Source organism: Mesoplodon mirus (genome assembly GCF_964341445.2).
Source record: "Mesoplodon mirus genome assembly, chromosome: 16".
NCBI lineage: Eukaryota > Metazoa > Chordata > Mammalia > Artiodactyla > Ziphiidae > Mesoplodon > Mesoplodon mirus.
The window spans coordinates 66204031-66222439 of record NC_138992.1 but is presented as its reverse complement, the minus strand read 5'-3'; the positions used below and the strand labels follow the sequence as shown (position 1 = coordinate 66222439).

At 34.7% G+C, this 18409-nt stretch overlaps 1 protein-coding gene across 7 annotated transcripts in view; it reads left to right on the top strand.

Moving 5' to 3' along the window:
* Positions 1-18409, top strand: part of CSPP1 (centrosome and spindle pole associated protein 1) — a 115790-nt gene that overhangs the window by 18988 nt on the left and 78393 nt on the right. For 3 of the 7 annotated variants that reach the window (XR_014291568.1, XM_082600899.1, XM_082600898.1), the window contains exons 4-10: positions 367-470; positions 1496-1519; positions 5293-5373; positions 6655-6753; positions 7721-8163; positions 14490-14588; positions 15954-16024. Coding sequence is in view for 6 of the 7 variants with exons in the window: in XM_082600899.1 (XP_082457025.1) it covers positions 367-470; positions 1496-1519; positions 5293-5373; positions 6655-6753; positions 7721-8163; positions 14490-14588; positions 15954-16024 (921 nt within the window). In the remaining variant the exon portion in view is untranslated. The remainder of the gene's footprint in view (positions 1-366; positions 471-1495; positions 1520-5292; positions 5374-6654; positions 6754-7720; positions 8164-14489; positions 14589-15953; positions 16025-18409) is intronic. The other 4 variants (XM_082600900.1, XM_082600901.1, XM_082600902.1 and 1 more) reach the window with 4 other exon arrangements.

Here is an 18409-nt window from a genome sequence, read left to right as displayed (position 1 = left end):
CAAGATGGCAAAATGCAGAACCATTTGTCTAAAGGGGAAGAAGTAAATATAACACACCCTGTAATAGAAAGATATCTTTTTACAGATATATAAAAGTCTCCGGAAGGACACACAGACACAGCAATGTTGGTTGTTTTGGGCAGGAGAACTCGGTGGCAGAGGTTCATGGGAGGGAGGGGTATTTTCCATTATGTGAATGTATTACCTATTGAAACATTTCAAATGAAGAATTTATTATCCTGATCCAAGTCTCAGAATCAACATGACTGTGTTCCTTCCTACTGTGCTTTGTTACAGGAGATTGTATTAAAATTGAGATTGGGTTGAAAATGAGCTACATTGCTTAAGAAGTTGTTTTCTTTCTAGGAATTGATTATGGATTAAGTTTACCACTTGGGGAAGACTATGAACGGAAGAAACATAAACTGAAAGAAGAATTACGGCAAGATTACAGACGCTATCTTACTCAGGTAATGAGTTCTACTAACTAGTTTTATGCTTCAGAATTTACCTCCTAAATTTGTTTTCCTAAGGTTTTAGTCATATGCATTAATTTTTAGGTTTTTAATGGTGTCTAGCAATGGGTATTGTAGCAAAAGTTAAGTGACACATATACACATTCACACTGATAGAGAAAAGAACGGTGCTGAGAACTGGTGCCGTGGAATAACGGACTCTTGACCTTTTAAGTAGGGCAGTGGGTTCCAATTGTAAATGAGATTGTAAATTCTTTTTGTTCATGTTTGTGTAGAGTTGTCATGGTTTAAAATAGCCCAGTTATGATTTCCTACTACTCTCCTCTGCTCAGCCATGTATTAAAATGACATGTGGAGTTCTAGTTGCTAATTATTTTCTTATGAGCTAAGCTTATAAAACTTCCTTCAGCATGTTTCCTTAACCACCAGTCTTTGCTTTATAGTTTAATCTGTTTACTTTATAGTTTAATCCTTTTGCTTAGTGGAACTCTTGTTTTAAGTATATTTTGTTAAATTATATAATAGCTAAACTAATGATTTATTGTAAGTTTTTAAAATTTTTAAACATCTTTATTGGAGTATAATTGCTTTACAATGGTGTGTTAGTTTCTGCTTTATAACAAAGTGAATCAGCTATATGTATACATGTATCCCCATATCCTCTCCCTCTTGAGCCTCCCTCCCACCTTCCCTATTCCACCCCTCTAGGTGGTCACAAAGCACCGAGCTAATCTCTCTGTGCTATGTGGCTGCTTCCCACTAGCTATCTATTTTACATTTAGTAGTGTGTATATGTCCATGCCACTTATTGTAAGTTTTAAAATGCAATTTGCTTACTAGGTTATAAATGTATCTAAACAGTCATGATGTTTCTAGTCATCCCAAGATATTCTTTAGTTTTTTCTACTTTATAATGTTTATTCCAAATGTATAAATGGTCTCTTATTTATTCTGATTTGTACATAGAGAGAAAGGACTTTGAATACATTTTACCAATGGTTTGTTTCCCTTCACTTTAGGGTATTACACAAGCAAAAAGAAAGGTAGGGCTGCCTGCAAAATGCTCTCCTTTAATTTTTTTGTTTTGTTTTGTTTTAGATCTAGTAGCTTGTAATCATTTGCATTTATGATATTGTTGTACTCAAACTAGTAAGAAAAATAGTTTCATTTGTGATTCAGAGACTTTTGAATGGCACCATTTTGGATTCTTGCTTTTAGCAAAATGACACTCTATATACGTTTCCATTAATACAATCAAGTATTCTTTTTGATTCCTGCTTTGCATTTGTTTCTGTTGCTTTCTTATTCATCTTTTAGAAATACTCAGCAGCTATTGTAAGTCCATTTGTTTTCAGCATGCTAGCTTTTGTTCTTCAAAATAATTATAATTGTGCTAATCACATTAAGATTAATAAAATAATGGAATATTCAGGATATTCTAAAATATTTTTGAACTGTGTGCTGTCAGTCTGGATTACTCAATATTTTTGCACCCAAACTTGTGGATTACATTTGTAAATTTATATTGGAAAACAAAGAAAACGTTTTATAAAACTGTTCTTAAAATGAATCTTACACAACCATTCATCATACAACCAACACTTTTTAAACACTTATGAAGATAAATCTGGTATGAATCCTGTCTTCAAGGGGCTTAGCATCTAGTTGTAGAGATAACATTCATACAATTCAGAAAGTGATAACTCTTAACAAGACAGATAAAATGATCAGGAAAGGGCTCAAGGTGTTATTTTGTAAGACATTATAGGATAGGTAGAATTTGGATATTCCAGAGGGTGAATATTTTAGAGGGTAAGGAGAGGAAGCTTTTCAGCTGGAGAGTAGTAGAATGAAGAAGGACTTGGAGGGCAGACTTTAGTTGTGTATGCATGAGACATATTAGCTTTACCAGCCTGACTGAGTTACAGTAGATTTTTTTTTTTGAGAGTAGTAAGATATAATGATGTAGGTAGATAGAATAAGATAGATTAGAAGGCAGTAGATTTTTAACTTGATATGTATGATAGTTGTGAACCATTATATCTGCTTGAGCAGCTTGTGAGGAGCTTGATAAATTTGCTTTTGGATAGTTAGTTCTTCATGTTAGACACTGTTATTGTCTTAAATTACTGCTACAGATTTTTTTTTAAATATTTATTTATTTATTTGTCTGAGCTGGGTCTTAGTTGCAGCATGCGGGATCTTCATTGTGGCATGCTAACTCTTAGTTGTGGTATGTGGGATCTAGTTCCCTGACCAGGGATTGAACCCGGGCCCCCTGCACTGGGAGCACGGAGTCTTAGCCACTGGACGAGCAGGGAAGTCCCAGATTTTTGACTGATCTCCTTGCACTGATTTTCAGTGCATTCTCCATGCTACTTTCCGGAATGATCCTGTTCTTACCGATTTAAATACTTCAGTGTCTCCTCACTGCCTTCAGGATAAAAATCCAAATTCCTTAGCTGTGACACATGAAGTCTTTCATGTTCCAGCCTGCCTCCCTGGCCTTGTGCCTCATTATCCTCTCCCCTTCCCTACTGCTACTTATTGGGTGGAGTTTTCCTCTAATAGCTACTATTTTCACTTGTGGGTTTTACATTACTTTATAGATACAAGATTTTTAAAAAGAATGGCAGTGGGAGGTATGAGAAGAAATTGCCTTTATGAAGCACAAATCTTTAAATTCAAAGGGATGTGAAGGAGTTTTTGGTGTTGGATTGTTAAGAATATGGTTGTGGTAGAGGAACAGTCGTTTCTTAATATGACAAAGACAATTTTTGATTGACATCTGAGAAGGCGGGAGTGGAGAGGAAAGCAAGGGAAAAAGAAAATTCCGTAGGACATGGGGAGGTGGCTGCAGTGGCTTCCTTGACCCCTGGAATATGTACAGTTTACAAGTCCCATTCTTTCTGGATTTCTTGTGGCTTCCAGACTTTTGGTTTGCATGGATATTTAAATTAAAAAGTAATCAAATCTTAAAATTTTGCCAAGAAGAGCCACTAAAACAAATAACTACCATCTTCTTTCTGTTTTTTAGAATAAAAGACACTTGACCGTCTAACAACACACAAAGAACATATTCTCAGGAGAAGTTTTTAAACTGAATCCGTAAATTTATATTTCTAGCTCAGACCTCTCTCCTGAACCTCCAACTCTTCTAGTTGGTTGCCTATTTGACATTTTCACTTAGAAATCTAGTGGGTATCTTGTGTGGAACATGTCTAAAAGGGAACTCTAGATTTCCAGTTTTCCCACTCCCATTCCCTAGAAGCCTGTAATATCTGTAGCTTATTCTTTTTACTTTTTTATTTTTTGGTTATAGCACTTAACCACCTTCTAACATACCATATAATTACTCTTCATTATGTTTATTATTTCTTGTCAGTTTCGCCTGCTGGAATGTAAGCTTCAGGAAGGCCAAGATCTTTTGTTTTGTTCACCGATGAGTCCCAGATGTATTAAACAGTTTAGACATATTAGGCACTCAATATTTACTAAATGAATGAGTGAATGATTAAAATTCAGCATTTTGAAAAACTCACTGTATTGTCCTTATTGTTAATTTTTTTCATTTTATTGAAAAGTACAAACATCATCCTGGACCCATGTTGGGAGTGGGGAATTGCCTAATGAAGGAGTAAGGATGTATCTCTGTATTCCCAAGATTGGAACTCTGAATGTGTTTTTTGGTACATGTATAACTCTACAAAATGGCTAGGTTTACAGTGTACTTTGGTATATAGGGATCAAACTGACGCAGGGATCTAGTCATGTGTCATATTGTTTCCTTGACAAATAAGCTTAGAATTTTGTATTACCAACTTTCAAATTAGCTTTTGTAGCACAACTTATTTGTAAATTCAGATTTAACAGAACCTTATTAATCAGTTTTATTAATTACTTTGTTCCTGTAATGTTTTGAATGTAACTCTATTGTAGTACATTATATTTTAGTTATTTGTTTCCGTGTTTGTTTCTCCAACTGAATTTTAAATCTCTTAAGTATAGGGAACATATGCTTATGGTTGTCTCCCTACTACCTATAAAAGTAACTGGAAGGTATTAGATGGTCAATAATTGCTTGTTTTATGAATAAATAAAAGACATGAAATTAGGTTAATAAGTATTGATTGATTTAATCCTCATAACCTAGTGATGTAGGTGCCATTATTCCTGTTTTACAAAGAAACGGAGGCAGAGAAGTTAAGTAACTTATCCAGATTATATGACTACTAAGGAACAGTACCAGAAAGTTGGTGGTTGTGTATATTTTTTACAAATCCCTTGTGTTTGTTTTACAGTGTTCAAAGAGATTTTACATTTCTTTATCCTCCTTGATCCTATACCAGCTTTGGTAAGGCAGAGCAGTTACCATTCTCATTTTACAGAAGAAGAAAGTCTGGGTCAGGGAGGTTAAGTGACTTGCTCAGTGTTGCACAACTGAGAAATGCTGGGACTGGTCCTAGAGCCCAAGTCTTTGGATTCCTAGTCTGATGCTCTGTCTGCCACACTGTGTTACCTAAATGCTTAATGAGCAAGAATGGAGAGGCACATAGAGAAATAATGTTTGTAGTTTATGTCTTCTGGCATTTAAATAGATATCCACTAATATAATTATAGGGAAATTAGAAAATCCTCTTTTTTTTCTAATTACTTTTGGTATAGTCTCTATACATTTGTAGTTTCTGTTTTCATCTCCATTTCATTCTGTTGGTCTGTATAATGTAATAATTTAGAATATAGAATGTAAAGACATTTATGAAACATTTTATAAAGGCAATTAGGTAATATATTTTTTTAATATGTACATATACAGAAAAATTTTCTATCCACGAGTGAAACAGATCCATCTACTCTGGGAGTTTCTCTTCCTATTGGTGACAGGTTATCTGCCAAGGTAGGTGGATAGGAGTAGTAATTGTTGGTAGCAGTTTTATGAGGCATCAAAATCATGAAAGAACATACTCTTGATTTAAATGCAAACAAGATTACATCATATCCCGTACTTGATTTTTTCAAAATCTGTGGAGTCTCTAGTGCTGTTGAAACAAGGTTTTTTGAATGTTACATTTGTAACTGTGTAATATGATATATTTCTTTAATATAATGATTAATTGAATATTCAGAATTCAGTTTTTTTCAGCATTCGTTTCTAAGCTATAAAGTTCATGGTATATGACACAATTATCAGTGAGATGAGCAGATGAGAGAGTATACTGAGCTTTTATGTAGGTGACATCTGGGGCTATTTGAATGTGTGTTCCCATCACAAATACATGTACATAATCTGAACAGGGCGTAGTGATTAAGCACTGTACACCTCTTGTAGAAACTCAAATTCCCAAGCTAGATCACAGTCATGACACAGTATGTAAGACAAGTGGACAGTTAAGTTTCAAAAGACAACCTCGCTCTTTTAATACTTTTTTTTTTTTAGATTGTGCTGTTTCAATGATGTTGAAGGTATTAGGGCTTAAGAACATTTACTAATGCAACATGTTTGTATTTCAACAGACCATTTACGTTATAATATTTTACCTTTTTATGTTTAAAATATAACAAGGATCTTTCCTTAAACTTGGGAAAGAAATGGTTAGAAGCAGGTCTTTCAGGAGTGGGGTGGGGGACTGGAGGCAAGAGGTGTCCCTGAGAAGGAAAGTAGGACAGTAACCTGGGCAGATCTTGGAAACATGCTAATGATAGACCTCCTGGCAAACACGTTCATATACTTACTAGTGGGAGAGATTTATTTATGAATGCTTTTGGCAGAGTGCACCTGGATTGTCTAGGATTGACGTTGGTAAACAAACCTAGAATTCAGGGACTTACAGGGCATGGCTCCTAGGAAGGTATCATCTAAGCCAAGTAACTACTGGCATATAAAATGGAGGTGTTTCATAATCAAAGCCACTCCCTTAGTATTAGAGACCTCATGTGCCAATCTGGACTTAAGCATGTAGTAAATCTTTTTAATGTGGTAAGAATGGACGTGGGGAATTGCATTGGTGGCCTCGGACCTCTTCCTGCTTCTCCTGTGCCTTACAGCTACTTCTGTCCTTGAAAATATTAGTAAAGCTTGATTCTGGGTAAGATCTCTGATTTGTATGAGTCTGATTTGACATTAGGTACTTTTTCCTGATGTTGAAGTTAACATTGCCTTTTGGTTTTCTATTTGAAGGAAAGGTTGAAACTTGAACGCAACAAAGAATACAATCAATTTCTCAGGGATAAGGAAGAATCCACGGAAAAGTTCAGACAGGTAGAAAAGAGTACTGAGGTAGGTTTTGCTTTTAAAGTAAATCTTTTAACACCACAGGTTGAATATTTGTCCTTACTTGAAAATATTTTTATATTATTAGACATTTCACTTAGTTTTCATATAAATATTTAAAAAGTTAAGCCAAATTGAACCAAACACAGGACATTTAAATTTTGAATTTTGTAAATGCTTTTATCTCATATTGAAGAACTTACCCTACTTTTTTTTTTTTTTTTTTTTTTTTTTGCGGTACGTGGGCCTCTCACTGTTGTGGCCTCTCCCGTTGCGGAGCACAGGCTCCGGACGCGCAGGCTCAGCGGCCATGGCTCACAGGCCCAGCCGCTCCGCGGCATGTGGGGTCTTCCTGGACCGGGGCACGAACCCGTGTCTCCTGCATCAGCAGGCGGACTCTCAACCACTGCGCCACCAGGGAAGCCCGAACTTACCCTACTTTTTAACTTCATGGAGGAGATTTAATTTTAGAGATTGGTTTTAAGTGAAGTTTGTTTATTTTTTATTTTTAAATGATGTTTTTATATTGACAGTTTCTAGCTCTGTGTGTGTGTGTGTGTGTGTGTGTATTTTTTTTTAACCCAAATTTAAGGGTGGTTGATGTTACTAGGGCCAAAAAAATTTAATACCTTCTATATTCTTTGTGTTGAGAAGGAATTTAATGTGAAATATTTTGAAGCAATATTTAACTGCCAAAATATGCCTAATATCTCCCTGGCATAGTTTATCCTCTCTTTTTGTAGCCATCTATCCATATTACTGTTACCTATTTATTTGGTATTTATTAAGTTTTATTAAAGGATAACACTTCCTTGAAGGTTTTTTTCCTAAAGATAAGATGTTTCTTATGGGTGATCAGGCTTTAGACTTGAGACAGTAAATAGGTTAAGATCATTTGAGAGTTTAATTGCCTTTTAAGAAATAGCATCTCTTTAAGATATTTTTCTTCTTTTTTTCTTTTTTAATTGGGCAGCACAAGAATCAAAGAAGTAAAAAGCCTATTAGTCAGGTTAAACCTGATTTACCTTCACAAATGCAGTCATCTTGGGAAAATTCAGAGGGTCCTAGGAAAGATGTCTTAACTCCTTCAGAGGCATATGAAGAGCTTCTAAACCAAAGACGACTAGAAGAGGACAGATACCGAAAACTAGATGATGAAATTGAATTAAGGAACAATAGAAGAGTCATTAAAAAAACTAATGAAGAAGTGGGCATTTCCAATAAAAAACATCAGAGGTTTGTCAGCAAGACTGACATTCCAGATAGAAGATTTCACAGGTTTAATGAGGATCCTGCTTTTGATAAACAGTATTATAGACCAGGCCAAGATCCTGAAGTAAGTGAAGAAATGGATGAGAGGTTTAGATATGAAAGTGATTTTGATAGAAGACTTTTGAGAGTGTATACAAATGACAGGTATTTACAACTTCATTTTTATCTTCTTTATTTGCTTAATATTATTCTTGTTGCTTTTTATCATCATGTTAAGGAGACACAGTTTCATTTGATTTACATGATGCTTCAGTTTTAAGTTACACCATAATTTTATGTGCCACTGTAAGAACAAAGAAAACAGCCCAAGATGGGGAGAAAGGGGCCCCATTAAAAAGCTGGGACACTGAAAGGCTACAACCTTTATATAAACTTAAATGGGAAATAGACTTTCCCACAGAAAAGGACAGAAAAAAAACTTCCACTGTCAACCTTGGCACTGAGTGGAGGGAGTAAAAAGGGACTTCCCTGAGAATCTGAGCTGTAAGCCAGTACTGATTCAGGTTTTCAGTCTGAATTCATGCTGCCAGTATTGTACAAAACAACGCTGAGGCGAGAATTCAGAGTTATCTCATATCCATAGTGCCCCTAGGTGACTGGCAGGAGAAAAATAACTTCTCCCTGCAATACGTGACTTACAACCAGGTCCAAGGCTCTCCTGGTTTCAGATGTTAAAATGTGGGGAAAAAAAGACACCTTAAAACAGAAGAAATACAGTTTATTCCTTTAATATTTCTGTGCTCTAAGTACTTCTATCAACTTTTTTTGTTTTTAAGTTACTTATTGAATGTTTATTTTAGTGATATGGCACTAAGTTTTTTTGATCAGATTTTTAGATGCTTTTCAGTTCCTTTGCATGTTGTTTCTATGACACTATTTGTAATTTATTAATTGCTACAATGGGGTTTTATTAAGTCATTTGTCTTAATACTTAAAACTTGCTATATTTTAATCTAACTTTTGATTTGGAGATAAAAATATGGTAGGATCTGATATTTTCATTGACTAGTCAACCTGTAGGGATTAAATGTAAATGTTGAGCAGTTCATGGGACCTGTTTCATTCATTAGTCCCAATAGATTATTTTTGTAGTATTTTAGAAAATTTTCTGAGACATAATGCTACATGTTCATTATTCTAATTATTAAATAATCATACAAAGCCTTTGCAGTTCTGTCACCTACTCTTTATTCTTTAGTTATTACGTCCTGCTCATCCAATCTTTTTAATATTCACCCTGATTTAGGTAATTTGACTGAAGGATTAGAATTTTGTAATGTCCATTATAGTTTATCTCTGATTTGAATCTAATTGTACTTCAGAAAATGCTGCGAATTCTGTATTGTGTTATATTTGAAAATGTTTATATCTGGAGGTAGTCAAAGGCTACCTGAACTCCAAGAAGTTTCAGTTAGGGAAATACAGATATTCTTGGACTCTTGGTACTGCCTTATTTGTACATGAGAACTTTTTTTTTCTTATGGTGTCAGTTTACCTTTAGAGTATAATGTAATGCATATCTTTTAAGTTTGGAATTTCAAAAAACTTATGATGGTTGTTGCTTTGTTTTTAATATATTTTAATCTATTATTTTTCTAATTACACCCTGTGATAATTTTATACATGAACTAACAAATCAATTTCAGCCTAATTATTTGATAACAGTCTTATTTTTTTATGTATCCCATGAACGAAATGAACTGTTTCTATATATAATCTTCCCCAAGTAGTAGTTTAAGAATAGATTAAATATGTAGATGAGTGAGAATAATTCCTGTTATACATTTTAATGTTTTTACAATATTTCTTAAAAATGTAAATCATTTATTATACATCTTGTTAATGTGTAAACTCTTACATCTCTAACTATAAGGTTTTTCACATATGTCTCAGTGGCAGGTGAGGTTAAAATTGGATTTCTATATTTCAGATTTGGAGATTTCTAAAAGAAAAGATTTCATATTGAACATTAATTAGATTTTTTTAGCAGGCAGAGTGGTTGCTAGGAAAAATGACTCTACTTGTTAGTGAAATTTTTGAGACTAAAGAAGTGTGTAACTTCATTTGATCTCTTGATTTAACTATTTATTCTTAAAACAGTTGTTTCTTGGTATCCAAGGGGGATCGATTCCAGGACCCCTCACGGATATCAAAATCTTTGGATGCTCAAGTCCCTTATGTAAACTGGTGTAGTGTTTGCGTGTCATCTATGCACATCCTCCCTTATGCTTTAACTCATCTCTAGTTTACTTATAATATCTAATATAAATGCTATGTATATAGTTATAAGTGCTATATATTGATAAGTAGTTACCTGTGTGCGGGAAGTTCAAGTTTTGCCTTTTGGAGCTTTCTGGAATTTTTTCCCCCAGATGTTTTCTATCCAAGATTGGTTGACTCCACGGATGCAGAACCTACAGATATGGAGGGCTGACTATATACTGAGAAGTACAAAATTTTTCTTCATTCTTCTAAATTTCCTGTGTTCTCTTTTTTCCTTCTAATAGTCAACATGTGATAAATTCTAGTTTTGATTTTTAGTAATTTTTGATTTTTAGGTTTTTGGTCTCAGTTCTTTTCTAATTACCCTATAAACTTTTCCATATATCATTATGTATTTATTAATGAAATATTTTCCCCACTTTTGGAAGGATAAAGCCCAAGAATGATTTTACTTTCCTAAACTAATCATTAATCACTGGCAAGTGTTTTAAAATAGTTAACAGAATGGTTAGCACTTAGCTCAACAGTTGCATTCTGTGTGTGTGTGTGTGTGTGTGTGCGCGTGCCTGTGTGTATTGTTTGATACATATTTACCAATTTAAGTAAATTTATAATGTTTTAGGAGCTTTCTAAAGTTGAATATAATAGTCTATCTTATAATACTTTGAAATTTATATGCTTTTAAAAAAGATAGTCATCTTAGCCTTTATTATTTAACTTGAACTGTAGAAGTTAATATATTACCTTATTATGTTTTACTTTATAACCAATGTTAAGGAGTAAAAGAAATTTTTAACCTTAAGGAATGCTGTTTTTTAAATCTTTATGTGATTAATGCAGTTAGCACTTCCAGTCTGTTTTACTCTTGATATTTGTTAGTTTGTAATCTTGCTTTATGTAACAAAATTCTGAAATTCCGCTCCATCTGAAATTAGAATCTGAGATAGAATTAGAATCTGACTCAATAGATGGAGTGCTTGCTTACTTAGTGTAGGACATTCTAAGAAGTGTGCTTAATATGTAAGGTATAAATGAGGAGAAATAGCTTATTAGAACATGAGTTATTTAACTTGATATTACTTTTTTTCTTGTAGTAGTTACTTTTCATTTATACTTGGAAGGACCATTTTTATATTAAGTATTTTCCCCACTTTAAAGATGGGGTCAATATTAGAAAAACACTGTTATTGAATTAAAGTAAATATAAAAATTGGGAAAGAACAGAAAACAATGAGAAAAATGGTGACCAACATTTTATTTATTTATTTATTTATTTATTTAGGCTGTGTTGGGTCTTTGTTTCTGTGCGAGGGTTTTCTCTAGTTGCGGCGAGCGGGTGCCACTCTTCATCACAGTGCGCGGGCCTCTCACTGTCGCGGCCTCTCTTGTTGTGGAGCACAAGCTCCAGACACGCAGGCTCAGTAGTTGTGGTTCACGGGCCTAGTTGCTCTACGGCATGAGGGATCTTCCCAGACCAGGGCTCAAAACCGTGTCCCCTGCATTGGCAGGCAGATTCTCAACCACTGCGCCACCAGGGAAGCCCCATGACCAACATCTAACAGCTCAGTAGTTTTCTTTTAATTTCTATAGTTGAGAGTACCCCTAATAGCAGAATTCATTCACATTAGATAAATTTTTACTATGAAACAGGTGATGTAACCATTATGAATTAGATGATTTAAGTAAGGAGGAATTTGATTCTTTCTCCCTGTAAGTTGTGTCAGGACCAACAGATGGTAAATATTTTATTTTTATAATATGTCATTCTTGATAGTATAACCATTATAAATTTACTTCTGAAGTAGTTTTTTTGATTCTGTGGTTTATTAATGAAAAAAATATATTATTATCATTTAGGAGTTGTTCATTCACATTTAAATTAGCTGAAAATACCTGTGGTTTTAAACAACTTGCTTTTCTTCTGTAAGAGTAATTTTTTTAAAGATAAACTTGTATTAATTTTTAAAATTAATTAATTAATTAATTAAAAATTTTTTGGCTGTGTTGGGTCTTCGTTGCCGTGCGCGGGCTTTCTCTAGTTGTGGTGAGCGGGGGCTCCTCTTTGTTGCGGTGCGCGGGCTTCTCATTGTGGTGGCTTCCTTTGTTGCAGAGCACGGGCCCTAGGTGCACGGGCTTCAGTAGTTGTGGCGCGCGGGCTCAGTAGTTGTGGCTCGCGGACCCTAGAGCGCAGGCTCAGTAGTTGTGGCGCACGGGCCTAGTTGCTCCACTGCGTGTGGGATCTTCCTGGACTAGGGCTCGGACCCGTGTCCCCTGCATTGGCAGGCAGTTGCTTAACCACTGCACTGCCAGGGAAGTCCCTCGTGTTAATTTTTAGAGTAAACTTGGCTTCTAGCCTATACCTGGTTTCTTTGGGCATTGAGATTTGAACCTAATTAACTAGAATTACTGACCCATTTCTTCAAGGAAATAGAAAAAGCTTTTTCCATTTAACATAGCTTTAACTTTTTTTTTGTTGGTAGGATGGTGAAACTATTTTACAATTATTTTATTCCTTCAGTCAAATTTGATTTGCTATGTGAAAGGAAATAAATTCTTCCTTTTATGAGGTCTGTCCGTTTCTGAAAAAACTTTCCTAGCATGTGCCAAAATTCTGGACTCCCTGAAGGAAAGCAGGTGTTCAGCATAAACTCTCTTGCTTGTACCAACAGTTTAGGCACAGTGGGTCAGTCTTATCCGTTCTGAGAATGGTGGACTCCTCCCAAAATCTGTGTTCTCAGGTGCCAGCTAAGGGCCAGTCTTGCAAACAGGGCTTTTTAAGGGTAAGCAATCTCAGGCATGCTCTGTTTACTCTTTTCTACACTCTTTTCTACACTGTATTTATATAGATGCAGTATAAATAAATCTGGTTACCTGGCATTGTTAATTACAAATTTGAATTTAAGTTTATATTTACCTGTTCTTTAAGTGGTAGAAATAAGGAATGACACTAAACTGATGTGTCATTTTAAAAGAGAGATTTGAGCACTTAGGCTTTAGATATAAAATCAGCTGTGTTTTGACAAATTGAAATAAGTTTGAAATTCTTTTTTGAAAGGGATTGGGGAGGATTCTGTTTTAGATATGGATATAAAATGGAAGCCATTTATCTGTCATGCCACAGGTCATACATTATTAAGGTTACAGTTCTGGGTAGTCTTTTCTCCACAGGTGATATTAACAATATATGATAGAAACAAAGAGGATTTTATATGCTGGCTCTGTGGAGAGTGATAAGTTCCTTTTCTTCTAAAAATTGCTGTTTTTCTTAACGTGATAATCAAATTCACCTAAAATATTGAACAGTACTGTAACAACCATATTTCTTACCAGTGGTCCTCATGAGAGACAATATAGTTTGTTAACTCAAGAGCCCTGCAAAGAAATATGACTTATGAAATGCTGATTTTCATGGGTGCTGATAAATGTTGGTATGAAAAGTCATGTTGGTTTCTCTGGTATGAGAAATTAAATTTTCCATGTTTGCCAAGTGGAAAAAAGATTAATTGAAAAACATTTAAAATTTATTTTCTGAAAAGCATTCTTAAGAAAATAAAAGAAATTCTAAATCTTTCTTTTTGTTGTTCATGACCTTGTGAATAAAGTGAACTAATTTTCTACCCATGTTTATAATGTTCTGTATTCACCTATTGCTAATATTTAGTATTTCATGTGATTTACAGTGTTAGCAAATGTTGTGGCTTGCTACATTTGATTTAATTTAATGGTAAGACTGCTGCTGTACTTTTAAGTTAAAAAGGTTTGTATATTCAGTGAAATAATTCCCAGAATCTATGAATTTTGATTAAAAAGTGATCTCATTTTGAAATTTGACTTATTATCTTCATGAGGGCTAGGACCATGTCCACATACCCAGCACCTAGATTAGTACTTGGCATGTAGTTGGTGCTCAGTAAATATTCTTTGAATAAGTGAATAATAAAAAAGTCTTACTAGTATTTGCATAGCTTTGATATTAAAAATTTCTAGAAGTTATATTGAAATAGTTTATAATAACCTCCCTTTGATTTAAAGACTATTAAATCTAAACTCTTAGTGTCTCTTATTAACCAGCAGATCATACTTGAGTCAAATGTCATTTGAATTAATTTTAGAATGTATTTACAGTAAAACTTGATTGTAACACTTTATTCCCTTTAATATTTCCAACATCAAATGTAAAAACACCAAAGAGATAAGAAAAGTCCACTGTATGTGGAACAAGCTCTGTAAGCTAATGTGTTTTTAAGGATGTACGGGAACAGAAGAGGGAATGTGCCTCCTATGGAGTATGGTGGTGATGTCACAGAAAAGTCAAACATACGAATTTCATCTGCTGGAAATCAAAGGTATAGTATGTAATATAAATTCTGCCCTTCAGTCATTGTACTGTAAAACAGCAACTGCTAAAACTGGCTTGCTGGAAAACTAGGAAGGTGTATAGTATGTTAACAGTCTCCATTATTAGTGAGAAAGGAATTAGGGAGAAAGGAGGAGGGGAGAATTGTGTTAAATGAAACTTTATGGTACTTCACAGCATTCTTTTGAAGAGCAAGTTTTGATTATAAAGTGTGCCAAGGTGTTATGAGTCCCTATCATTATAAAGTATATATATTTGTTTGAACTAATGAAAGGAGAAATAAGTATATAATTTAATGGACTAAAAATCAATTTAAAATATCTTGGAGTTATAGAGATGACGTAACTTGAAATAAATTGAAAATGTTCTTATATGAGTTTTCTTTTCAAAACTTTGTTTTTGATTTTCAACATATTGAGTAGATAACTTTTATGCTTACTTTGTAAAATTAGTACTCATACATAATTGTGTCATGTTGGAAAAAAAGGAAATTATATGCATTTTATATTCATGTTCTCTTTCTGTAGTTTTTATCATTTTGGTGGCTTTATTGTGTTGTACGTAAGGATAAATGGTTCCGAATTTATAGTGCATAATGAAGATAATATTGTCATGTGTCAGGAAAGGTGTCTATTTTCTTTGAAGAAAAGTAACACATAAAAATGCTTGAGAGAGAGAATTTGCTATTTGAGTCTAATTAAATTTTCTTTGAGAGAGTTGTCTTTTTTTTTTTCATTGTTTCTTTCAAGGAAGGAGTTTTTTTTAGAGATGATCTTCTTTTCAAAGTGCGGGTACAGCTATCATCCTTCTTTTTTAGGATTTATTTATGTATACTTATATTCATTTTCCTTACTGGGGTAACTGTTCTTATGAAAAAGGGTTTTATTGGGAATCTATAGAGTTAGTGAAGCTGGCTGAAGAAAAAGTTCACATATTTATAGAGCCTGAATGCATTGGGTTCCCACTGTATAAAGAGATAAAATGCCATGATTTTACATTAACTTTAAATTTTTTTTTTTTTTGTGGTACGCGGGCCTCTCACTGCTGTGGCCTCTCCCATTGCAGAGCACAGGCTCCGGACGCACAGGCCCAGCAGCCACGGCCCACGGGCCCAGCCGCTCCGTGGCATGTGGGATCCTCCCGGACCGGGGCACGAACCCGTGTCCCCTGCATCGGCAGGCGGACTCTCAACCACTGCGCCACCAGGGAAGCCCTACATTAACTTTAAAAACATATAACTATTATAGTATCCATAGTACTTTGAAAGGCCAATAACTCATACCTGCATTTCACTCTAAATTTTTGTTTCCTGAAAATTATTTGGGTTTTAGTTCTTTTTGTTTTTTGTTTTTAGTGCTCGAGACAATGAACCATCCAAACCTACTAATCGAGAGATGTGTAGTCCTTTTGCGGGGATGCTCTTTGGTATGTACAAAAACCTCCAGTTGATTAGACTTTTGTGGAGTGTTTTATAAAAGGTGTTTGTGAGAACTCAGTGTTGTAATTAATACCACTCTTACTAATAATAGAAAACATTTCTCCAGCGCTTACTTTGTGATAGGCACTATGCTAAACATTTAGCATATTATATAGCTATTTTAATTATTTAGTGTATTATATAGCTCTGTGTATAATTTTAAAGCTAAATAACTTTTATTTAGTGATGAACTTTCTATTGATGATAAATAAATATTAATTTCAGTAAAATCTTTTAAATTCATATTTCACTTTGTCGTAGTGTTGGCTATTTCTTTTTTTTTTTTTTTTTTTTTTTTTTTTTTTGCGGTATGCGGGCCTCTCACCGCTGTGGCCTCTCCCGTCGCGGAGCACAGGCTCTGGACGCGCAGGCCCAGCGGCCACAGCCCACAGGCCCAGCCGCTCCATGGCACACGGGATCCCCCCGGACCGGGGCACGAACCCGTGTCCCCTGCATCGGCAGGCGGACTCCCAACCACTGTGCCACCAGGGAAGCCCTGGCTATTTCTTATATTCTATTTTATATGTGATAATTTCTTTCTTCATTTTTTTTCTTCTTTAGCTAGCACAAAACTGCCTTACATTTTAGTTCAGTTCCCCTGAACTAAACCTTTTTATCCTTTGATAAACATCCTTTCCCATTTTCTTTCCATGTAGTTTCTGAGAAAGTGTTTTGTTCAAATAATGATTATAATCCAGATTTTCTATTTATTTTGTCAGAAATGAAGGTCATCGCTTAAGATAAGCATGTTGATTTGCTATATTAACTTGTCACATTTAATTTGAGAAACAGTGTGAAGAGAGCATACTTCCTGTATGTAACTTTAAGTAGAAAAGTGGTCTCTTCTTTGTGTAAAACTATTAGAAAAAATTGCCCGAAATTTTGTTTCAGTGAAGTATATGAAGAAATTGGATAATACTTTAGATTCATTCAACCTACAAGCAGTCACTAATTTAAATTTTGGCTTAGAGATGTACAATTGCATGATATTCTCAGACTTTTGTTTCCTTGAAATGGCTATTATGAGAAAAATGGCATAACACCTAGAGTTTTATTCTAGTGTAATGTCTTTAAGTGAGAATTGACCAATTTAGCCTATCAATAAGTCAGAGTAAAGGCTTGCTTCTTATGATGTATTTTGTTAAACATGGTAAAAATTGGAGAAATAGCTTTCTGTGTTGAGAACCTACTGACAAATAATTTTATCAATAAATGGATTACTCTACCCTGAAATTTTAAAGATGAATGGCATGAATTCATCATTAATGCAATCAGGGATTATAGATTAATGTTTGATAATAGAGTCATGTTTGGAATAGACTATTAAACTCTTTTAATTCAGTGATTTATCTCATGGTTGTATCTTTTTCCCCCAGCCTAAATTTGTGTGTCCCCTTAGGGAGCTTACTCTCTCCAGAGGCAGCACATTCCAACTTCACGTGGCTCTGATTGTTGCAGTATTCTCATTTCAGTTGAACTGAAATTTGTCTTCCTATAATTTTGCCCCAAGAACCTTGTTTGGAGCCTTTTTGCTTTATTAAAGAATTAGGACAGCTGACTGCTGAGAGCAAAAATAATATATTATGGGGTTTCTAACAGAATCATGGGTCATTTAGAAGTATGTTTTAAAATTTCCAAATACTTGGGGATTTTCCTGCTTTTTGTCATTGACTGCTTGTTTAATTCCCTTATGGTCTGAGAAAATAATTTGTAAATTTCAATTATTTCAAATTTGAATTTTTTAAATAAAACTTTAAAAAGTAACTCAGAATATAGTCTTTCTTGGTGAATGTTTAATGTGTACTTGAAAGAGTGTGCATTGTATGGTTGTTGAGTGTAGTGGTTTATAAATGTCAGTTAAGCCGATTGGTTGATAGTGATGTTCATGTCTTGTACATCTTTAATGACTTTTAACTGTTCTTCTACCAGTTTAGAGAGAAGTGTTAAATTCTCTGACTACCTTGTTCTTAGTGTGGGGCCTGGAGAGATTTTCTCAGTGTTCTTGCACCTTCCTCAGTTTTTAGCAAGACCTGCCAGCCCCTGACAGAAGAGGGTGTCTGTCTTGCCATGCTTTTCCTTCCTCAGCAGTAGACTGCTGTAGCAAAGCTGGCCCTGTGCATTTGGTTCTCAGAAATGAGTATCAGTGTTCCTGCCCCTCCTCAGAGTGGTAGCCAAACTCTCCTTTATGCCTGTGGAGGATCTTTTTTTCTTTTATAAATTTATTTATTTATTTATTGGCTATGTTGTGTCTTTGTTGCTATGCGCAGGCTTTCTCTAGTTGCAGCGAGCGGGGGCTACTCTTTGTTGCAGTGCACGGGCTTCTTATTGCGGTG